This window comes from Gavialis gangeticus, unplaced genomic scaffold (genome assembly GCF_001723915.1).
Source record: "Gavialis gangeticus isolate Ggan-Ray unplaced genomic scaffold, GavGan_comp1, whole genome shotgun sequence".
In the NCBI taxonomy this organism is placed as follows: Eukaryota; Metazoa; Chordata; order Crocodylia; family Gavialidae; genus Gavialis; species Gavialis gangeticus.
In genome coordinates, this window is record NW_017729015.1 from 9,296,291 (window position 1) to 9,320,394 (window position 24,104).

The 24,104-nt window shown below is 41.8% G+C and overlaps 1 protein-coding gene across 5 annotated transcripts in view; it reads left to right on the forward strand.

The window, feature by feature from the left end:
* CWF19L1 (CWF19-like 1, cell cycle control (S. pombe)) overlaps positions 1-22,136 on the forward strand; it is a 29,359-nt gene extending 7,223 nt beyond the window's left edge. For 2 of the 5 annotated variants that reach the window (XM_019512183.1, XM_019512182.1), the window contains 11 exons: positions 1,431-1,532; positions 3,456-3,670; positions 9,619-9,737; positions 10,849-10,933; positions 12,678-12,818; positions 13,158-13,269; positions 16,815-16,894; positions 18,690-18,899; positions 19,681-19,800; positions 20,876-20,973; positions 21,697-22,136. In XM_019512183.1, coding sequence (XP_019367728.1) covers positions 1,431-1,532; positions 3,456-3,670; positions 9,619-9,737; positions 10,849-10,933; positions 12,678-12,818; positions 13,158-13,269; positions 16,815-16,894; positions 18,690-18,899; positions 19,681-19,800; positions 20,876-20,973; positions 21,697-21,841 — 1,427 coding nt within the window. In that variant the 3' untranslated portion in view covers positions 21,842-22,136. Of the gene's footprint in view, positions 1-1,430; positions 1,533-3,455; positions 3,671-9,618; positions 9,738-10,848; positions 10,934-12,677; positions 12,819-13,157; positions 13,270-16,814; positions 16,895-18,689; positions 18,900-19,680; positions 19,801-20,875; positions 20,974-21,696 lie in introns of those variants that run through there. The other 3 variants (XM_019512185.1, XM_019512184.1, XM_019512186.1) reach the window with 2 other exon arrangements.
* The last annotated feature ends 1,968 nt before the right edge of the window (positions 22,137-24,104 follow it).

Here is a 24,104-nt window from a genome sequence, read left to right on the forward strand (position 1 = left end):
CTAATTCCTGTGTTGCGTTGCTTGTTTGATTGGTGAACGTTTCTGATCTTACTCCTATGAATAAGGAGTCCATATTGTCAGGGGGCTGTGTGGCATATATACTATTTAGCTGTTGCTTATGGAAATCTGATGGCACTGTGGTTAGTGGTGCTGAAAGGATGAGGGTTTGCATTTGTACCTGCTTCCCATTCCAGCCCCTTGTTGCCTGCTTCCAATGACTACATGCGTATGGAGGGCTTTGGGATGTGGATTGCTGTGAGAAATATTCACTAGTCCCTCTTGCATACCAGTCCACATAATGTTTGGTCTGTATCTTTTGCTGTTCCTGGTCAGTTTATTGCTCTCTGTATAATTTCTCTGCCAGTCAGCAAGGCTGGGTTGTTTCCTCCTTGACATTGACTGATGGGTAGCTCAGGCTGATGATGAGTAATAGCAAGCCATACTGATTTCCTGTTGTTGAGTGGTCTCCTCCTAGCAGCATTATCAAAGTGTGTGTGATGGTGTTTCTTTAAAATTAACTATTGGTAAAAAATCGGAGGTAGAGCATTTTCCCTTTTGACTTTCTATCTTGGAGGTGCTCATTGGTTTATTTTACCTGTACAGGCATCTATCAGATCCAAAAATACTTTTTGAGTAATCTGTAGCCAGAACAGGAGAGGCACGGGAGGACCGTTTCCATGCAGCTGTGCTATCACTCAGTTCTATGAGTATAAGTGACAATTCTCTCCCTCTGTGGAATTCTGTATGACTTACTGCCTTAATAGCTTGCCTGTCTGCTTCTCCCTGATTTCCTCCTTTGGTGTGCTTTCTAGCTCTCTGCCTCATTTAGGAAAGAAGCTACCTGGGGAAAACTTGTAAAGCCTATCACCTTTATCTTGTGAAATTTCTCATTGGAGCCTACCTGTGGCATTGGTTAGTAAACAGAGTGCTGTGAATTGTTTTCCTGCTAAGTTTTGTTAACTCGGCCTCCCGATTCCCCTCACTCTGTCTCTTTTATCCTGCCTAATGTATAGGGGTTGTTTCCAAACTGTTTATTATCTGTACAGGTCCATCAAAATGTGGCTGTTTTTGATGGGGTTTTGGGGTGGTATTATAAAAGAAAATTGTTTGTAAGCTGGAGAAGAAAAATCTTGGTTTGAACTGACCTAGTTGTTGGGTCTCTGGGAAAACTGTCCCAAGTACAAAATGGGAAATAGCTGCAGGGCCAAGTTCTCTCCTGGATGGTTGCAGAAAGGAAAGAAAGGAACACACAGGCAATACTTATTAATTTAGATGTGGGGATGTATAACTACAGTCCATTGTTTTTTTCTATAATGAATCTTTACTTGGGAAACATAGGATTTGAAGGGATTTCCTTAGGAACTGCAGGATAAAATAGTTTTCATGCTTCTGAAATAACTGGATTCTAATCTTGTGTATTTCTTCCTCAGCACCTATTCAGACTTATGTATTGGGAGCCAATAACCAAGAGACTGTACATTATTTTCCAGATGTCAGTGGATGTGAATTAGCTGAAAACATTACTTACTTAGGTAATGGTACAGATATTCTGTGATGTGAATCTGATATGAATTTATTTCTGCTGGAATGTTCAGATTAAAGTTTTGCTGTAGTTAACTGCCTTTTTGTTCCAAACCTCTTTTCTCCAGAAATTGTTTCAACTAATATTTCTGAGACTTGGTTTTTAAGTCCAAGATGAATTGATTTTTGGAAAGTTTGAGTAAAATCCTTTTCTGTACTTTAAGGTGATCAACTATGAATCTTGTGCACCATTATGCTTCCCAGCCTATTGGCACTAACCCAAATAGCCCAGGGAGAAGTTTTGATGAAGTTGCCAACTCTGGGAGGAACCCCTTTTTGTGCTAATAAATATTCAGTTCTGCACTTTCTAATTAAGTTATACATTTGTTGCATTTGGAGTCGCTGAACCCTCTCCCATATCCCACATGCACAGTTTGTACTGAAGTGTTAAGGCCCACCTCTGCCTAAGTATCCTACCCACCCCAAGATAAGCATTCCTCCCTTTTATCTTTGGAATGTCCCCTCACAGTTCTCACCTCATTGTCTGTCTTCCCCAAACCTAACTTGCTAGTGGCAGTCAGCAGGTCAGACATTTTCTTGCTTTCCTAGCTTTGCTGTCTCCTGCACTGAGGTGTAGAATCTGACAGGTAATGTATTATATTCAGGTATTTGTTGAAGGTGCAGTCAAACGACTCACTCTGTCATACGTTATTGAGCCAGGACAGTGTTTGCTTTAAACTTGTCTGAGACCCCAACCTGTATTTGCCTTCCTCAGATGTGTTTGATTTTTGCCTCCTGTAGGGGAAAGTGACAGTTTTCCATGTGACATCTAGGATTTTAGCTAAGCCAAATAAACCCTTGTCATGTTTGAGTTGACAGCATACTTTTCCTCTGCCTAGTCTAACAGGTTTATTCATTGTTTTCCTTAAACTCTTGCTGAGGCAATTTGCAGATTTAGGTTGTAACAGGATAAAATGGTCCTAAAATATCGATGCTACCATTAAAATAATCTATCACAATTCAGATACTCCTTAAAATTATCTGTAGCACTTCTATTTTGTATTGCCACAGTAGAAAGTGTCATAATAAAGCCTTTTTATATAAACATATGCTGTTAGTGTACTAAAAAAATGCTTCAGGCCAAATTTAACAGCCAAAAATGTGGGAACTCATTGATTTCAAACTATTATTTTTTTGCTTAAATGCATACCTTAATGTAGATGCTGCTGTACTGCTCATAAAGCCTTTGGCATATGAAGCCTTGTAGATTGAAGGGTTAAACAATAACCTTAACATTTTTGCACTCCTTTGGAGCCTGTCAGAGTATCTTACTTGCCAGTCTTTAGCTAATGTAGATGTCTATTTTGGCTTTATCTAATGTTTACCCTTTGTGTGTTCCTTATAGTGAGGTTCTTCAATTTGTAATCATGCTCATTGTATTATGCCATCATATTTGGTAAATAGTATATTTAGATAGAGTGGAAAGGAACTGCACCTTTTCATTTGCCTCTTTCTTAGATGTACAAGGGTAGCATTGAACTTTGTATATAATGACATACTTATATTAAGGTATGTGTTTAAAGCAGAGTTATGATTCTTTGGGAACCCTGGGTCTGAATTCCTGATTTCAACCATAAGCCCCATATTCTTGTATTATAATTTTGTTGATAATCTGCTATACTGGGCATTTGATGGCAACATTACTGTGAGGGGAGAGAGTGGAATAATTTAAAAATAAATAAATTGGGAGGACTGCCTCACTGTTTTTTATGGAGAAGGAGTTCAAGTCCCTGAGTTGCATCATTTGAGTCCTGACCACAATTTAATGCATTATCAGAGTTTCCTATAATCAGAGATTTGTTAGAATGACACAAGATAAATCCTTCTTATGCACTTAATCGTGAATATTTTATATGTATGTTTGTTTAATACAGGTCGTAAAGGTATCTTCAGTGGCATGTCAGGATTGCAGATTGCCTACTTGAGTGGTACAGAATCATTGAATGAGCCAACCCCTGCATACAGTTTTAGCTCCAAGGATGTGATGGAATTACAAACATCTTTGTTATCAACTCCAAAATTCAAAGGTGTGGATATTTTGCTGACATCTCCTTGGCCCAGGGACGTAGGGAATTTTGGAAATAGTTCTGTAAGTATTCAGTTGAAATGGATTGAGCGTGTAATTAATTATTACTCAGACTTCTGCTTGCTTTAGCAATTTGCAGCCAGAACTACCACTGCAAGTTTAGATTTTTATAAAAGCTTTAGGGGATATCCTAGCAGACTGGCTTCTCTCCTGAAGTACGTGAGCTCTCAAATACGTGAGGTCTGTGGTGTGTTCTTGGATCCAGACAGTGAATTATCACTCAAGGAGCTGTTTTTCTTTTGGACAAATTCTTTTTCACTAGGTTTATTTCAGGGTTACAGATTTGAACCACATTCATGTCTAACTAATGTTTTGAATCTTGATTAGCTCACTTGCAGATCTTGTACATATTGTTAGTTCCACACTTGTGTATGAAGTGCTGAATAATTTGATTTTGGTCACAGCCCTTCAGCAGAATGTTTGGAAACATCAGCTTATCTTTCTGTTATGTCAAGGCACATCTGCTGCCATTGGTTTCCTACTGCTGGTAATCTTTTTATCGTTCACTGTAGGTCTGTTTCTGAACCTCTGATTAAAAGCTGAAATTCTCCCTTTGTGTAAGCATCCTTTCAGCCTCTTGAGTAGTTTCTTGACTTCTTGTAGAGCTCATACATCCATAATTTTTCTTTATCCTTCTTAGGACTCTGTTATAATCTTTGTCCTGAGTAGCTGGGGCTGTAGTAGAACCTGAACCCATGTTCTGGCCAGGGAACAGTTATAGCACAGGGAGGGTCATATTGATAAAATCAAGTCCCCTGCAGTTAGAGGCAACCACATTGGGTAAATCCCATTCATAAAATGACCAAGCTCTGTCTTATAATATATGAACTCATGAGAACCTATCCCTCTTTCAGAGAGATCTACAATCTTGTGTTTTAGCTTCCGCTTACCACAGGGTAAAAGTAATGCATGTAGTTAATGCAGAGCAGTTGATGTATGACAAAGCCCCGGCCTCTTTTGCTATACGTTGTTCCTTGTTCCAAACCTAGGTTAGGCCTTTATCCCCCCAGCTCCTATGGGGAATCAGTTCCAAGTCTTCACTTCTGTGATGGTTGGAAACATTTTTCTAATTTCCAGTTTCAGTTTATTCATGGAATAGTTTATGTAGTCTTGTCCTTTTACTAGCATTGTCCTTGAGCTTAAATGGCTGACCTGGCTTCCTGTTGTTTAGTGTCCTGGTGGGTTTATATATAAAAATCATGTCTTTTCTCACTCTTACTAGTCCAAACAAGCCAAGCTCTTGTAAGTTTAGGTTTTCTGTTTCCCTGATCATCTTGGCATCCCTTCTGTGCATTTCTTATGCTCTGATATCCTTGCAGACTAGCAGCTCTGTTTCTGATGATACTCTAGTCATGCTTCTTACAATGGTACTGAAATATTGTGACTATATGCTGAACCCAGTGCTTTGCTTCTGCTGAGCCAATTCCTATGTGGCCTGTTTGTCATGTTACCTCTAAAGATCCTTTCTCATGGGTGGTTCTGCTGCCAGCTTTCACTTCACTCTGTGTAAGCAGCCTATGGCAACTCCAGGAAAACTGGCTGTCAGTTGTCTTCTCTTTGGACTCTGTCCAGTGATCTGGGGGTAAACTGGGCACATGGGATGCTTTACCCAAAGTCTTTTATTGGGCTGATTCACCCCAAGACAGTATTGACATTTGTATACTTGCTAACAAACGTTATTCTGGGCAAGTGTTGCTCAGTACCTTTTTTCAATGTTGCTGACCCATATGAAGTTTTCTCCTACATGTCAGTTGATTCGAGTCAGTGCAGGTAGCACCAGATATAATGTTCAGTTTGTTTCCTGTCAAGTTGCCACTCCCTCCTTCTCCCAGTTTTCAGTTCTTAAATTTCTCAGATAGAGGTGTACCGATATATCGGTCCATATCGTATCAGCATCGATAAAAGGAAAATTGACATTATCAGCAATCAGCTTTTTGTGGCTGATATGGCTGATAATGTTCCCAATAAATGCCATCTGCATGCACACACAAATCCAGGGCGGAAGGACACCCCAGTTTGCGCTCCACACCGCCCCCTGGATGAGCTGCCCACAGCTCCTCTCCACGCCCTGCTCCAGCCCCATTCCCTCCCTCACTGTGGGGGCCTCGATCTGTCCCTCCCTCCCTCCCTTCCCCTCCTAGACTTACCAGCTGGACACTGCTCTCCAAGCTGCCAGGCTGCATATTAGCAATCGGATTGGTATCTGTGGGTATGGGTAATAAATGGCCATTGGTATCAGCCAAAAAAAATTGTATCATTGCATCTCTATTCTCAAACCTTTTGCTTGCTTAAATGTTTCTGTTTTGCTCTTGGTCAAAGATAGGGTAGATATGGGTTGCTTTGTGATGGTGAGAAAAACACTTTAGCTTTAAAGTTTGTATTTTTAATCTCCAGGCCAATTTTTTCTTGGCCAAGAATCTCCGTCTGCTGCATACAGATGATGATTCACAGGGCCCATGCTTGTAGCAGTGAGGCCTTGGAGCATAGGACAGAGTCATTTGTGGAGACTAAGGGGAATTCGCATGGAGGACCCGGGTGAAGCAAGAAGGATCACAGCTATTCCTCAAGCTCATGTTCTCTTACCAGTGGAGCAGGAATTGTGAACCAGCAGGGATGGGAAAGGCCTGCAGCCTATACCAAGTGGGCCAGTGATGCTCTCTTTCCTACTTACAATGCTGCCTGGCCACTGTGTCTGAGGTTCTCTGTTGTTGAACCCTGGTATTTAAACTTTTAAATTATTTTTAATGTATTGTCCTTTGTTATCTTACTCTGTGCGTGTGTGTTTAGAACTCTCCTTTTCTTCTTGTTCCTTTAGCCATATGTTCGTAAATTGCATAATAGAAATTCTTAACATTTCCAGTGTAATTTTGCTGTTAGACCCCTAGCCCTCTATTACATTATTTAATTCAGTTTTTCACATGAAGTATAGTCTCTGTTGAAAATATGTTGTAACAAGAGCATTGTACCCTGAGCACCCTTGATGTTACTTGAGAATAGCTGTTCTTTGCCAAACTTTTAAAAACTTGTGGTTATTTCTGTAAGCAGTAGTTTGACTTACAATGTTGTCTGTTTCTTTCTGTGTGAATTCTGAGGATAAATTTTAGTTTGTGCCATTGTTTTTAACCAAAAGTCTTTCAAACCCAACTGAGGCTCCCAGCCAGAAGGGCTGGAAAATTTGAAATTACTTCCCAAATTTTGAAAGCCTGGAATCGGCGCACAAAAAGGATTTTTTTTTTTGGTCTTGATACCGTGAGCATTGAAAGTACATCCCAAATCGTGACACGTGATCGCTGCTCCAAGCAGCCTAGGAAATAAGCAGGAATGTATCAAGATGAGAAGTGGCTAGAAATTAAAGGATTCACTTATAGTTCCATGGTGATAAATATATTGATACTGCAGAGTACCTGACAAAATAACTAGAGCATATTGGTAAATTTGCCCCTAAATATTAACATAAAAAATGAGGCTTATACCATACATCTTCAAAGTATTAGACATCGTGTAGTAATATTCTCTCTGGCTCTTTTTTTATTAACAATTCTAATACTAGATTTAATTTTAAAAAATCCATGGTGACTTTGACACACACATTGAATTAATATGGAATTAAAATTGAGGAAATTGTAGATAATCTTAGGATAAAAATCACTATAGAGATGCTATTCAAGTGCATCATAGGGGTATTGTAAGTATTCCAAAGCTAGATGCTATAAACCTAGAAAATTGAGCTGAAGAACTATATCATAAGCCAATCATAGGAATTGTATAGGTAAGACATCCAAGCAAATTTAACTTTGTTATAAAGTTGCATTGTAGAATCAAAATTAAAACATTAAAGTCTCTAAAACCCGTTTAATCTGGGATTTCAAACAGTATTGGGTGTAAATCGTAATTGTTTATCATGATACCATTGCAGGACAGAGTTGCTTATCTGGGTGTATTTCCATACCTTGAATTAGTTGGGTTCTTAATTTTTATTTTTGGAATAATATTGCCATATCCATAATGTATTTTGGAGAATCAATAAAACTACGTAGAGAAGCTCAAGAAGGGCTAGAGTATAGCATGGTAGAATAAAGATGATATATTATTTAAATTACACTCATCCTGATTGGATTACTTTCTGTAGATGTCTGAGCTGGGCTAGGTCTAAAGGATTCCAATGAAAGAAGGATCCATTCAATATAGAAGTTTTCTGACTTTTTGCTCCTCTGTTCCTTGCCATGCTGAATTCTGATGTCATGGGTACCAATTTTGTGTTCTCTTCTCTTTCCTGTCTATATATAAGGATAGCTTCTCTTAGCTTGAGTTCTTTGCTTTCTGAAACATGACATTTCTCCAGTTACAGAAGGAACAATGTTTTGGTCCTTGTTTAGCTGTGTGCATTGCAAAATATCCAGGCATACAATATTTTGAGCACCTCAGGAACGTGAAGTCCTTTCTTTCCTTCTGTGCTGAGGGCCTGTAGCAAACGCTTGTTTGTTCCCCTTTCAGTTTTTGTTCCTTGTTCATTTACTGCAGATGGTTAGCTTAACAAAAAGCAGTGTTTACTGTTTCTCTGCCTCCTGTCCCCATCTTTCTTTTGTCATGCTGTATAACATTTCTTAGTTTAAAGCAGATGGATTAGAGAGATGAAAGAAGAGCTTTCACTAAAGGAAAACAGTTTGCATTATTTTTCCTTTTTTTTTTTTCCTTTCAGGAATGGGTAAAGAAAGGGGCATATGTTCTCAGGACACTCCAAAAACTTTTGCTCTACCCACATATGCATCCCCAAATCACAGCTCCTATCCTAAGTACGAAAAGCTAGACTTGCCTTGTCAAAAGCCTGTACCCTGTTTTGTAGTTCCATAATCCTGGTAACTAAGAAAGCAGATGTTACATGTACTCCAAATGTTAGTAGTCATCTGCTTACAGAAGTGACTGTAAAATGGCATCATGGGTTTTGTGAATTCTGACTTTTTTTTGATTTAAGGCTTAAAATACTTTATTTGGACTCTCTTCCTCCCTTCCCCTCCTGCTTACTGTTAATAGTACAAAACACAGAGTAATCTAAACACAAGCCTCTCTTTCTTGTTTGAAGTCCCTGTAATGAAGACTCTATCTATATCCAGTTCCCTATCTGCAACCCGGTAGTTTTTATAAAGGGGAGTGGACACGCACAACATTTGAAGCATCTCAGATGCCTCTAAAGTGCTTCAAATGCAAATGAACAGATATACATACCATTTAAAGTGCGCTGAAAATGGTAGAAGTGCTCCATAAGTAGCTGTGGAGGAAACAACTCCCTGCAGTGGGAGGAGGGGGAGGGAGCAGAGCTGCAGGTTGCAGCAGCCTCCTGTTGCACATCCTGCCTGAAAAGCATGCTGCTGCATGTAGCCGTAGTGATTGGGGTTTTTTTTAAGCACTCCAGTCAGTGGTGTGGCAGGGGCTTATGTATCTGTCTGTGGCTGAAGTGCTTCAAGTGCAGCTGCGTTTGGAGCATTTCAAATGTTACATATGTCTACACCTTAAGTATGTGCTTTGTCCACTTAAGTGTGCAGTACAGTGGTACAGCAGTGTCTGGGGAGTTTACCACATGCAGTTAAAACTCTTTTTAGAAGTCATGGTAATACCTGAGGAGAAGCAGACTCTGGCTGACTTCCACAGCTGTGTTTGGCTTCACAGGACTGGTAGACATGAAAAGCAGAAACTCGTTTTTGCTGTTACATCTCTGAATATATGGAAGGAACAGATGTGGGGCTCAATCACCAGGTGTTTATTTCAGTGGGGGTAGGTTTGACCCCTTGATTAGGAAAAATATGTCATTATTATGTAGGTATTTTTCAGCTACTCTACAGTGGCTATCTAGGCAGGCTCTAACATGCACAGGACACAATTCCATGCTGAACCACTTTTCTTTGCGTTGCAAACCCACAAGATTTTTAGAATAAAACTTTATTTGCATTTTGTAGGGAGAAATAGATACTAAGAGATGTGGCTCTGTGTTAGTATCTAATCTAGCCACAAGTCTGAAGCCAAGGTATCACTTTGCTGCATTGGAGAAGACCTATTATGAAAGACTTCCTTATAGGTATGTCGGAACTTGTGAAACCACTGTTATTTCATAATAGAAGTGAGCTTTCTAGTAGGTATGGGAAGAAACTCTAAAATTATTTGCTACGGTCACATTGTAATTCAGTACTTTAAAAATATATAACTGGTTAGAATGATTACCCCATGTTGCATCTTGGAGACTATGACCATAATCTGCTTCCAACCAACTCTTATCAAGAAACAGAGCTACTGCTGATAGCAGCTGTCAACAGTGAACTGGGGGTGAAAAATCTTGTAACTGCTGGTATGGACTTAACAGAACTCCTTTTATCACTATTACACAAATCCTGAGGCACTCAAGTGCTGGGAATGACTTGGTTCCAGCTATGATAGCAGTTGAACTATTTGCAGCCTCAGTTCAAGGGCATGTGTTTCAGACTGCTACTGACAGCAGCCAATAGAGCTTTTAGTGTTAACAGAACGTTAATGTTGTCACAACCGTAACTAATGGCATAATTATTTTAGTAGTTTGAATTGAATGATGAAATGATATTTGAGGCCATTTTTATGGAGTGTGATAAGATCTTTCAAGTAAAAATAGGACTAAAGTCTAAGACTCTTGTGTTGACCCCACATATGATTAACCAGTTAATAAACCTGTCTTCAGTGTAATGTCTGCCAAGGGCCTAAAATATTAAATATCCTCTCACCCCTGCACTTAAACTAGCTGTTGTTAGTTTATCTGGTCTCACTAACTACTGCCATCAGAAGTCCTGCACAATGGACTAAATTTGGTATGGCAGTGAAAACTTTGGTCTCCATTCAACAGAGGACCTAAGTATATGCTTAACGTGAGCTGGTGAGTTTTATTGCTGACTTCAGTGGAAGGACTTGCTTACAATTAAGCATAGGCTTAAGTGTTCTGGATCTGAGCCAGAGAGCTCCGAACCCTGTAGAACTGAGACCTGAATACCCAGATTGTGTCTTGCTTGGGCACCGTGTTTTGAAGGAAATCCTACTACAGTTACAACATGCTGTATATCTTCCTCCCTACTGACTGCTTCCACTGATCAGCCAAACATTTGTTTGTGCTAAGAGTTGTTCTGAACGTTGTCAAAAATGCATTTAAAATATCTGATTTCCCACAGAAACCATGTCATCCTGCAGGAGACTGCGCAGCACGTGAGCAGATTTATAGCACTTGCCAACGTTGGCAATGCAGATAAGAAGAAGGTAATGACAAATGCTTAATTCTATTCTTCTGTTAAATGCAGACATTGTGGTACTGGGCACATCTTTGGATGCATAATTTCCTGATTGAATAGAGCCAGGGTTGCTGGTTGGTAGGTCTTACCAGTTATTAGTTACATGTCAAGTTGCATTGGAGCAAGGTTGGAACCTCCTCACTCAAGTAATAAATCCTTTGAGTTTGAGATGAGGGTTAAAAATAAAATATAAAAACACATCTGTTCTCCTCCTAGTTAAAGTAATTTTTAGCTGCATAGGAAATTAAACTTATAACCACTTTCCACTGCCTTATTGTCTTTCTTCTGCCTTCTTCAAAATGGCTCTACTCTTCTGTGGCATACCTCCTTTAGGCTGTAAAGAATTATGGAAACTTTTACAATTAACTTAAAATGTTCAGGGCAGGGTGGAGAAGAGAGAGAGAAAATAGATATTCTGTTAACTCAGGCATGTGTGGTTAAAGCCTAGGGATGGGATTTTTGGAAGTGCTCAGTTTTGGGGAGTTTCAGCATTGACTTTATTAGAGACAAAGTTAGATCAGTGCTGAGCCCATTTGAAAATTCCACAGTAGGTGTTTGAATAGCACTGCAGATTTTTATGATTGAGACAGGAGTGCATCTTGCAAATGCATGTGGAGAACAAGCTCAAACATCCCTTCGGTTGGAAATGGAAAGAAGGGTTTTTTTAAAGAAAAAAGGATTAGTCGTTGTCTTGTCTTGGGAGCAGACCCCTTTAAGTTACTGAAGGGCTGTTTTAACCCCCACCATTCACCCGCACCTTTTTTTACTCTAATGCGGTTGTGGATACATTTCCATTTGGCTGCTAGGGCTATGAGCAGCATTCAGCACTTCTTGGTTGTTTCCTCAGCCAGGAAAGTCAGAAGCATGCACTATAGCATTAGACAGACAGACATGTACACTGCACAAAGCTGGATACGTTCTGCCAACCCAGCTGACCTGCATATGGGCAAATGTCTGGAAGAGGCTTCTGGGTTGGGGTGACCCAAATAGTGAAAAAATCATACTGTAATTGTTCTAACTCCCATGTATAATTTTAACAAAGTGCCTTGTGGAGACAAGAGTGAAGAGGGGCAGTTGGTGGGTTTCTAAGGAAAATGATGTGGGGGTTAAACAGCCTCAAAGTATAAAGCTGCAGCAACGGGTGACTTAGCTTCACTTTTCTACATAAAAAGTAGAACTGAAGGCTGGTTGATACTTCATATGTACTTGCATAGAAGAGCAGGCTAAAATTTTCAGCAGGGGGCAGACTGCTGCTGAAAGAGCATCTCATCTTCTGGAGGAAGAAGCAGGAGCAGGAAAAATTGTGGGAGAAATAAGCAAGCAACAAATATCAAAATAGGGAAAATTGATAAATGTTTTTTCTATATTCTTTTACATGTTTTGGCCACTGCTTTTTGTAGTAGAAAGTCTGAACACCGCTGCTGTTCAGAAAGGTTCTTAAAAAATAATGGTAATGTAAAATGAATGAGCCACTTAAGCATGTAGAGTTGGCTTTTGGTTCTTGGTTTTCTGGCACAAGTGACCTGTTTCATTTGCCTTCTAATACATGTTCTGTTCTGGCCTGATTTAATATTCTATGTCTTCATTGCATTTTTGTTTGCATAGCAGGCCACACATTGCGAGGCCAGCATTTTATTTTCGGAGCTGACTTTATAAAGCCTTTTGGCTTGGCTGAATCTCTGTTCCTTGAAGCTGTTTTTATTTTTTCCCAGTATCTCTATGCATTTAGCATTCTCCCAATGAACTCAATGGACTCTGCAGAATTAGTGAAACAACCACAGGATGTCACTGAAAACCCATATCAAAAATCTAGGAAAGAGGCACAGAAGGCAAAGTTGCTCCTAGGTGCAGAGGTACTGTATGTTCTACCTTTTGTATACATAATCTGCTTTTTGCCTTTAAGAAAAAAGGCCTAGAACTAGCACCAGGCAGGAAATGAAAAATAGCATCTGAATAATCCATAAAACAAAGAGGAAGCAGGGAAGGAATAGCAGTTGTAGAAAACATTTCAAAACCCCCTTCATTAGTAGAACTTGTGGTAACTAGGTAGACAGAGGCTTCATTGATTAGAGAAAGTCAAAGTATTTAGTCTTCAATATATTTACTCAGCAAATGAATGAATACCTTCTCTAAGTCTCCGATTTATAGATAATCTTAGAGCTGATCAGCTTTGGTTTTATTTTTCTTAACAGGAAGAACCAGCTTGTCAATTTTTCTTTGATTTGAGCAAACAGCAAGGAAAGAAGCGGCCCTCAGATGGAAAGGAGGGAAGACATTTCCAGTCCAAACAGGCTAGGAAACCTCGTGAGTTATAGAACCTTTATGCTTTTTAGGAGCTCCCTTGAAGCTATTGTTAGAAAAATTGAGAGCAAAATATGGGGTGGTGGTGGCAACTGAGCACTCAACTGGAAGGAGAAAGCCATTGTGGGTAGGTCCTGTGGAAGCTTAAAGGAAAAACTGGTCCCTTGCCCCACAAAATTTTATGCTTTAAACACAAGATACAAACAGTAGTGATGTGAGCTACAGAAAAGTGATCAGTGATGACAGAACCTTAGTGCTGCTTAAAACAAAATAATTGCATCCTATGGCAGTGAGCCTTTTTGGCAGGTGTTCCACAAGGTAAACTATGCATCTTCCCTGAGTGCCACTTTGATTCCCTTCCCTTGCTGTCTGAATGGCAACATAGTTGCTGCATTGTGGAGCAGGGATCAAAGCAGGGTGCTACTATCCCAGGCAGAAAATTAGCTTCCTTGATTAATACTGACAACACCAAACTCTGGGGTAAGGCATCCACACCTGAGAGTAGGAGGGTGATCCAGGTGGATCTGGACAGACTTAAAAAATGGGCGGATGAGAACCTGATGGTGTTCAACACTGAAAAATGCAAGGTTCTCCACCTTGGGAGGAAAAACCTGCACCATGCTTATAGGCTCGGTAGTGCTACATTGGTTAGCACTACAGATGAAAGGGACTTGGGGGTCATGGTTGACCACAAGATGAACATGAGCCTTCAGTGTGATGCTGCGGCTATTAAAGCGAGCAAAACGCTGGCTTGCATCCATAGATGCTTCTCAAGCAGATCCCGGGATGTCATTCTCCCGCTGTACTTGGCCTTGGTGAGGCTGCAGCTGGAGTACTGCGTCCAGTTTTGGGCTCCGCAATTCAAGAAGGATGTGGAGAAGCTTGAGAGGGTGCAGAGGAGAGCCATGTGCATGATCAGAGGTCAGGAAAACAGACCTTATGATGAGAGGCTGAGAGCAATGGGGCTGTTCAGCCTGGAAAAGTGCAGGCTCAGGGGTGATCTGGTGGCCACCTATAGGTATATCAGGGTGCTCATCAGGATCTGGGGGAACGACTGTTCACCAGAGCCCCCCAAGCAATGACGAGATCAAACGGTCACAAACACCACTGTGACTGGTTCAGGCTGGACACAAGAAAGAACTTCTTCACTGTCCGAGCCCCCAAGGTTTGGAACAGACTGTCACCTGAGGCGGTTCAAGCACCCACTTTGAACACCTTCAAAACATGCTTGGATGCTTTTCTTGCTGGGATCCTGTGATCCCTGCTGACTTCCTGCCCCTGGGGCAGGGGGCTGGACTCGATGATCCTCCGAGGTCCCTTCCAGCCCAAATGTCTTGAAATCTATGAAATACAAATACCCCAGTTAGCAGGGGCGGCTGGCTGATTTTGAAGGAAAAGGTATGTGCTGTAAGTGAGAAACTCGCATTTTAAATTTTAGTGTCTGAGGGGAAGTCTGGGCTAGGTCCAGCTGGCAGTGGACTCCATTTCCCAGCAGCCCCATACCCATGTGTCTGGGGCCAATTTCCATGGAGACTCCAGCAACAGCTGTGCTGGCAGGCAGCAGCAGTGCCAGCCTCTTGCTGGGGGAGGGCTGTGCTGTGGGTGGAAGTGGGGTGGGCTCAGCTGCTGCCACCTGTGCAGGACAGGCAGTGGCAGCAGTACTGCTGAGCGGGGGGGCTACAGGGAATTTTGGGGTGGCTGTAGCCCTGCCAAGCCCTCCCATAGCACCACCCCTACTGGTAGGGTGTGTGGCAGGGTGCAGAGCTGCTCTGGAGCCTGCCTGGGATCTTGCATTGGTGACAGTGTGATCCAGAGCCAGGGCAGCGCCACAATCTGCAGCCTGCACACTCTGGGCAGGGGCATGCAGGCAGAAGGTCGTGGCTCTGCCCTGGCTCTGGACCATACTGTCACCACTGCAAGGAGCCGGGGCCGAGATCTGCTTCCTGCACGCCCCTGCCTAGAGCATGCAGGCTGCAGATCACGGCTCTACCCTCACTCTGGATCATGCTGTCACTGCTGCAAGATCCCAGCTGGGCTCTAGAGCATCTCTGCGCCCTGCCACGCGCCCTGCCGATGCTGCTGGGGCCAGTCTCCATGGAAACTGGTCCCAGCCACACAGGCAGGGGCTGCTGGGAAATGAAATCCGGCTGCTGGCCAGATTTGCCATTTTGCCCACCTCTGGTCTAAAGGGGCTGGTGGGGACTTCAGAGGGAAAGCTATCTTGGTTCTGCCTGTTTCCCCAAAGTGCACTTGTCCATTCTTAAGAGGCAAGTCCTAAGAAGCAGAATAGGGCATTTCAGCCCTATTCAGAGCCCTAATCTATTGATATAATTAGCTTTAAATTAGAGATGGTCACAAGTTTCAGAATTGCAAAAAAACAAAAAGAAAAGCTGTTTTATTTAAGTTTCAAAAGGTACCATTAACATGGAAACAAAGTGGGTTTTCACATTTTGCAATTCACATACTTATAAAAGATTACATTCTAAATTACATGCAGGAAGCTAATTTCTTCATACTTTACAAAACCGGTCTCAAGCATAATTAAATAAAGTGATTGTACATGACACTTACATTAGAAAGAGTACTCTAACAAGGCTGGCCTCCAGAAATAGATTCATCTTTTAGCCAAAAGCAGCCCCACAATTTGGGCATCTTCGCTGCCTTAATGCAAGACAGAACAGGTTTCCAGTTGGAAAAAATATGATGGGCTCACGTGATGTGGGTCCTGGTGGTGCAGGCCTCAAGTTGCAGAGTTTGGGTCTGGATCTAGAAGATATTTGTATGGACAAATATACCTTTTAGCTGTGTTTAAAAGGGAGGGGAAGCTGCCACTCAGGAACACAGTGTTAGCTAATGCACTTTCATTTTGATCCTGAATGAAACAGGGTTAAAGGAGCTGTGGTTTTGCTCTGCTCTTATTGCTAGACTCCTGTAGACATAGCTATTATATTGTAACCACTTATGTCAGCATCCTTTGTTATCAAATCAAGTGTTACATCTATCTCCCTATACCCTAAAACTATTGATGATAGGCCTGAACTGGTGTATGAGTTTACCAGCGTACCAGTAACCTCAGATCTTGCACTCCTCTGTGCAGTAAATAACCTAACCTCTTCTGTTTGCATAAGAATTTGGTGCGTTCTCCAATATCTTGTGAGGTGTAATAGTTATACTTCCAGATATGGGATTGTTGTCAGCTGGAACTTGCTTCTGGATTCTTCCTGAAATATTATTATTAAAGACACGCACCCAGCTGGCTTAAAACCGCTGCTGCTGGCTAGTTGTACAGTAGCACCAGTTCTCTTGTGACCATACCATGTTTATCATAATTGTGTCCCTTGACATCTGCAGCAATGTTACATTCCTTACATGGACAGGATGTTGGCCAGCAGCCATAGCACACTTTCCAGTTGTTAATCAAAAAGAGTACTTTTATGTTAATATAAGCATTTTAACTGTTGAGTGTTGCACTGTGACTCGCACTTAGAATGAAATATTCACACTAAGAATTATGTGTTTGTTTCTTTCTTCTTTTTCCCCATTTAAAGCCCAGCCAACGGGTCCTTGCTGGTTTTGTCTTGCCAGCCCTGAGGTTGAGAAGCATTTGGTAGTTAGTATTGGCACGCATGTAAGTACCTTCTGGCACACACGTTTTACATAAAAATGCAGTGCCCTACTGAAGCTGTGATATAACATATCTTGCTGTGTAACAACTGACTTGAAACTGCAGTCTGATGTCCTAAATTATGCAGTAAAGGGATGTTAGGCAGCAAAAGGTCACAGAAACCTGATTATTTTTTCAAAACTTGCATTCTCCTCCTTGGCACAATAGGCACTGAGCCTGCTTGAACAAAGGATGCCATTAGCATGTGGCATCAGCTTGCACTTCTGTGATTAGAGTTCCGTGTCATCTTCAAAAAAATTTTAAAAAACCGTGTCCCTAACTAAGTGAAGAGAACCCTAGGAGGATGGCTTACTAGTTTACTATTTATTCATCCAGGATTGCTTTATCTTGGTTTATGCTTGGAGGATCACTGCAAAATCAGGTCTGCGGTAGGTCTTTTATCAATGCATAGTAACATTCATTAGGTGTGATATGTGGTTATCATGCTTCAACACTAGCAGAAGTCTTAGTGTAGATAGGTATGTGAGCATATAATGTAGATAGGTATGTGAGCATATCTAAGCATACAACTGACAGTATACCTCAAGCCATGTCCATATTATGAGTGCTTTTGTGGTATTTCTGTCCAAAAATTGTATTGGAGCAAAGTGTTGTTCATGCGACTCTGCCTGTCCTTGGGAAGCTTGGCTCTGTATCAGTAGAACAGGGGCCTGCAGTGTATGGCCCACAGGCTGTGGATCCAGCACATAGAGCCACTGGATCCGGCCCATGGACATAGAGCTTTGGCAATGAGGTGCTCTTGCACCTGACCACCTCTGACTTGGGGTGAGTTGTTCTGGCTTGCAGCTGGAAAAGGTTGCCTACCCCTGCAGTAGAGTAATATGGTTCTCTCAAAAACAAAACAAGCAATGGCAGTAAGAGTGCAGTTCTACTAGTATAACTTCATCTGTACAGATGTATTAACAGAAGTCTGCAATGTAGAAATTTCTTGGTTCCCCGTGTGAAATAAGGTTAAACTAGACTGATGAATCATTTTTTTGCTGATTTATGATATAAGCTATGAGTACAATAGAAGGGCTTCCTTGTATTGCTATACTAACAACCTTTCTAGCATAGGCTCAGCCTAAGGTGATCTTGGCTAAGAATCTGTTTTGTTAGGGAGATATTTTGATTTTCAGGAGAAATTCAGCTCAAGTAATTAATTGTTTTGATTCTCTGGATTTAAGGAGTAAATCTTCTACTTCATACTCTGTGTTGATATTTTTCTTTAAGTCACTTTATCTCTTGATAGAGGATCACCCAAATCCTGATTTGTTAACTGAGTTGAATTAGTGCTAATAGTTGGCTTTTCCATTTTGCCTAAAGTTGACTCAGTTGAATTATAACCCAATCTTGAACTGAATATTAGTGTTCGTACAGACTCTTTTATTGTTTACTTTAAATTCAAATATGAATGTCCAAGGGGATGCTCTTTTCCATGCTGCATCATATCCAGAAATCCTATTTGTTGTAATGTCACTGAAGCCTAATTCAGTCGTGCTGCCTGCATAACAGCTTTCCCATTCATCTGCAGTATTTTTTTCAATTCTTTATCCTTTTCTAAGTCAGCTAATAATTGATAGATTGCTACAAAATGGTTTCTTAAGTGGGACACGGAGGTTTTTTGAATCTTCATGCTCTGAGCCACAGCATGGTTCTCTGAATGTATTTTGTCTTGAGGAGCAAATGAACTATAGCATGGTAATATTGTGCTGTGAAAAGCTGCTTATGTTATTTCTGACCCTCTGTTTTGTTTCAGTGCTATCTTGCCCTTGCCAAAGGTGGCTTGTCCAATGATCATGTTCTGATTTTACCTATTGGGCATTATCAGTCTGTAGTTGAACTTTCTTCAGAGGTAGTGGAAGAAGTAGAGAAATACAAATCTGCTCTAAAGAAGTTTTTTCAAAGCAAAGGAAAAAGATATGTGTTGTTTGAAAGAAATTACAGAAGTCAACACCTACAATTGCAGGTAAGGTTACAACCTAACACAGCGTATGCTTAGGTTTATATGTAACCTGTTCCTTTTAAAACTCGCCTCTTTTTCTCCATCGACCCCTTTAATGGCATCCCAGGTTGTGGGTAGAGTCCACCTATCAAAAGATAAGAGCAGGCCAAAAGTAAAACACTTGTAACATTGTTATTTATTAGAGAGCGGGGGCTTGACCATACATAATGTTTCCTATTACAGCAGATGCAGAGATCTGAGTTTGAGGGGCAGTGTATGGGCAATTGATAAAAGCCAAAAGAAACTCCATATAAGACTTTCCTTCTCTCTTAGTTTTATTAGCTTTACATTGGCATGTGTACTGCTATTGTTTGTGTAACTGAATGGACTGGAAGCCTCACGTGCCTGCTGTAATGTACAGATTTTTTGCCAACATCTTCAGATAGTGATGCTCAATTAGTTTCTGCTACATTGAATACTGAAGAATGCATTGTGGTAGTCTTCCTGTGGCGGATCAGTTACAGTATCAGATCAGCCTCAAACTACCACATAGAGTATTGAGGAGGAAGACTGTCTTGAAAACTGTTCTAGGACTTTCAGTTTTCTGTTAGGCTTCTAAGTCCCACAGAAAATAGATCTGTCTCATAAGTTTAAGTCTGTAGAGATAGGTGATCACCTATTTTGCATGATGATGAGCAATACTGAGGGGTGTTCAAACCCCAGTGATGGATTTACTGCCTTTTTTAAGTCAATAGTATATTTTGTTTACTTGTCTTGTTATGAAAATGGCATCTATGTGCTCTAGGTGATTCCTGTATCACTCACCTGCTGTGCTTCTGAAGATATTAAAGAGTCCTTTATTGTACAAGCACAGGAACAACAGATTGAATTATTAGAACTCCCAGAGCACTCGGACATCAAGCAAGTAAGAAATAAGGCTTTCACTGGTCATTTTCTCTGCCTCAGCATTTTTCTGCTTTGGCAATTCATCTAGAAGTAGCTTTGCGTGATAAAGTTAAGCTGCTGTAAAAGTGACTATAAGCTTGATTTTCAGATGGCTTCAGCTGGAATAGCAGATACTTGGCATATTGCAATATGCTGGTATTCTGTAGCTCTGAAAGTAATAGCTGTAGGCAGACTGTCTTAAGGAACCATTAACATTACCCATGTGACTTTCTCTTCCTTTTACTTGAGGCAGATCCCTTGAGGTTCTTGTAGATAGGTGCTCTCAGCAGTTTCCCTCAAAACGCAGTTTGCTGGGAGTTCCCCTATGTTTTTTTACAGGATATTTATTGCTGTTCTACTAAGTGTCTAGAAATTAAAGCTTAGAGGCATGGGAAAACCAGAAATGAGGCTTCAGCCATCAGTGAGATGAATTTCCTCTTGTTTTGGTGTCCTGCAGAATTTCAGGTTTAACAAATACTGTAAAGACTTTTCCAGATTTTTTTTGCTTGCCATAATGACGAGCACATTGAGGCAGGTGGGCAATTTTAGGAAAAATTGCAAATGCTATCATGCTAGGATTAACATTCACCTGATATAAAATGTTAACTTGTTAGATCTGTCACAAATAAAAATTGCTAAAAGCTAAAATGGTGATTGTGGTGGCATATGTGTGTGCACACGTGTGGGCAGGCATGCTGCAGGTTTCTCATAGGAACTGGATAAAAAAATGGCTTTTAAAAAAAAGGAATCATCTTGTGGCTTAAGGTTTTTATTTTTGCCTACTGATTCTTTTAGCTTCTCCTGTCAGTTACCACCATTTTTTACTATATTCGTTACATAGTTTATACAAGTTTTTTCCAGGTACTTCTTTGGATGGAATTATAGTTTTATTATTTAAACGGTATGTGGTTACAGATCAGCTACTTGCTTCACTCACAGGAAATGATCAACAGCTACATAATTGGCACCTTTCACATTTTTCTCAGAGTTCAAGCTTTGTCAGTCTCTTAAATGCGGATTAATGTTTCAGAATTTCTTTCCTTTCCCTATTCTAGATTGCACAGCCAGGAACACCATATTTTTATGTTGAACTGGATACAGGGGAGAAACTTTTTCATCGTATTAAGAAAAATTTTCCCTTGCAGTTTGGAAGGTTTGTTTTCTCCCTTCTTAATTCTGTTGTATAAAATAACAACATATGTATTTAATATGCTCCCCATACTTTTTTTTTCTTACCAATAACCATGGGGATACTTAGAACCAGGAATTACCAGCTACTTTGTCTTATTTACAGTAAGCTATTAAGCTTAATCTTTGTTTTAGATCTCAGTCACTCACAAGTGGGGTAAGTATTATCCTTATTTATGAACTTACCCAATATCATAGAGCAGTATGATGGCAAAGAATGAATACACATCTCTTGACTCCCATATTTGTGCTTATTACTAGAAGACCCTCTGTTTAAAGAATGAGGCTTGCATTTTCTTGCCCTCTGCAAAAATTCTGTGCACCTGCTACTCTGATATTCTGACCTCTGTCCCTGCATTCAAATCATTTTAGAATGTTTGAACTGGAAAAGTTCAGTGTGGAGATTAAGAATCATGTTTGTACAAAGTACCAGTAAATTGTCCTTTTTAGCAAAGAAGCAGGTAATGCCTCTATATTGACTTATTTCTAAGTTAATAATAAGAATTGCTTCCTTTCAGATGCAATTCGGATGTGCTCCCTGTGAATTCAATGGGAGTTTTTCTTTTAAATTCAACATGAGTGTTTAGCTAGCCCCCACAGTACTTGATTTTGTAGTCTTATTATTTCTAGTAATGTGCTTGCACTTCAAAGATTGCAACAGTTCTGCAGCTGATTATTTTGGTTACAGGGAAGTCCTAGCCAGTGAAGCTATCCTGAATATTCCGGATCGGGCAGACTGGAGGCAGTGCAAGTCCACCAAGGAAGAGGAGGCGGCATTGTCCAAAGCCTTTCGAGAGGACTTTGAACCTTTTGACTTTTCTTTGCTGCAGTAACTTTGCTTTTCCAGTGGGAAGCACTCAGTGGTAGGACTGTCTTGCCAAGAGCACCGCTGTCCTGTTCCTGTTCATCACCATCATTCATTTTAACACTGTACTTGTTGCTGAGTTTTGCTCTGGTCTGACTCAACTCTTGTGCAGAACTGAGGTTAAAAGAAACTGTCCTACTGGGGCAAAGGATTTCCCTTCTTAGGTCTATTTGACAGCAGGAGGACTAAAGCCCTGGTGCTGGAGCAGGCTGTACTCTTTGATGAGATTTTTAATCAAAGGAATAAACTCTATTTCTCTCTGTGGTCTGGTTGGTTGGTTTCCTAGGCAAGCTTCAAGCAGTGCTGGATACAGCTGAGGCCCTGGAGTGGTGTTGACGGTACACAAGCAGCACGGGACCTGTCTGTGGGGCTGGGGCAAGGCTGGTCCTTCCACAGTCAGATAAATTTTGGAGCAGTTGTCAGGGGTGGGCACATGGTCCAGGAAAGGACATTATCAGGAGGGAGCTGGTCTCAAGCCATGTGTGGGGGTGGCAAGGTTGCTGCAGTGGCCTAAGCAGACCTAACGTCTGCAATGCTGCAGTGGCCCAGACTGTGCTGTCCTGAGGGTGGAAACAGATGATGCAGTTGTTGTGGCTCAGGTTGTACTGCAGTGTGTCTCACAACAAAGAAATTGCACCACATATCTTGTTTCTAAAGTGGCTCACGAGGTGGCTGGGTATACTGCTGCCCTTCTGCTGCAGGGGGCCCGAGAGAACTGGCAGACTATGGCCAGCAAGCACAAGGCCTGGTCCTTCTGGGCTGCTCTACTGGTGCAGGTAGGGGTGCAGTGGGATCTAATGCACAATCACATGTCCAGACATGCTACATGTGCATTTGCAGGAGGCATGACTGGTATGGATAAGATCCCATCATGCCTTATTGCTGGTGGAGGGGGAACCCAATCCCAGGCTCCCCCTGCATGGGCAAGAAGCAAGCTTGCAGCAAGGAGCCCCCTCAGCTGACAGGGCTCCAAGCTGGGGGGGGTACACATGGCTCCCTGCAGCTTGGAGCTTTGCTCAGCAGACGGGGCACCCAGTCACAGGGGCCCCTGGCTACACATTTAAGTAATAGCATGATAGGTGCAGCTGCAAAGTTACTACAAATTTTGTAGAATAACTTCATAGCTTTTTTCTTTTTTTTTTAATCATGCCAGTAACTGATTGAACATATGGCTGGGTGACCACTTAAGTCATGACTTAGCTGATTAATCATGTCTTAAGTGGACCAGATGGGGCCTCTCCACTGGTTGTTCACAGTGATGGGTGGTGAAATTTTAAGTGGGTGGGTGGAGAATGGTAAAATCATTGCAGGAGGGATTGTGCTTCAAAGTCCTTCACATTTGTGCTGCTGCTCTGACTCATGCTCCCCCTCTCCCCATGCCCCGCCCCCCCTTCAGCTCATCACAGTGCATGGTGCTGGGAGCAGCTCTGTGGTGCAGAACCCAAGGACCAAGAGACGCTGCCATTCTGCACATCCTTCAGTTCTTGTCTGTTGTCACAAACACTTGATATGTTTGTAATGAAGTTCCAGATCCCAGTAAACAGTATAATCTGAATGCAGTGGTTCATGTAGTCTTTTTCAGCTCATGCGGGGTGGGGGATGCTGGAGGGGCATTTATAAGGAGGTCTCTCTTCGGTGGTAAGGGGATTGGGGGCAAATCGTTGGCTGAGTGCTGCTGGGCTAGCACTGTAAGGGGGTTGGGAATGAGGCTGGAGTTGGGAAGTGTTGGCAGGGGGACTTGGCCTGCAGCTTGCCCTGCTAGCCCCCTGCATTCCCTGTGCTGGGGTGGGGCGGGTTAGTTGGGTTTGTTCCCCAGCCCCACTTTAACCTCCCAGCCTCCGCTCCCCTCCCCTCACATACTAGCATGGGGAGGTAGAGACCTGGTTCTTCTGGAGTACCGGGCATGTCTAGTGCAGTGGTTCTCAGCCTTGGAGCATCACTTAATACACTTGAGACGCACCTCAGAAAATGCCAGTTCTAAGTTTTCGTTTGTTTTTGACAACATAAAAATTGAGCGTTTGGTATTTTCTTCTCCTATTCTAAAGAACTCAGACAGCACCACCTGCTGCCAGAGCCGGAGGCCGCCAGCCGCGCCCCTTGGCCCGTTGGGGCAGGGCGCGGTTCTGTGACGTAGAAGTGCGGGGCGGGGCTCGGCCGGGGCGGATCTCGCGGGGGAGATCTCGCGAGAGCTGCTGACTTCCGGCGGGCCGGGGCCGGGCTGCGGCGCGGGG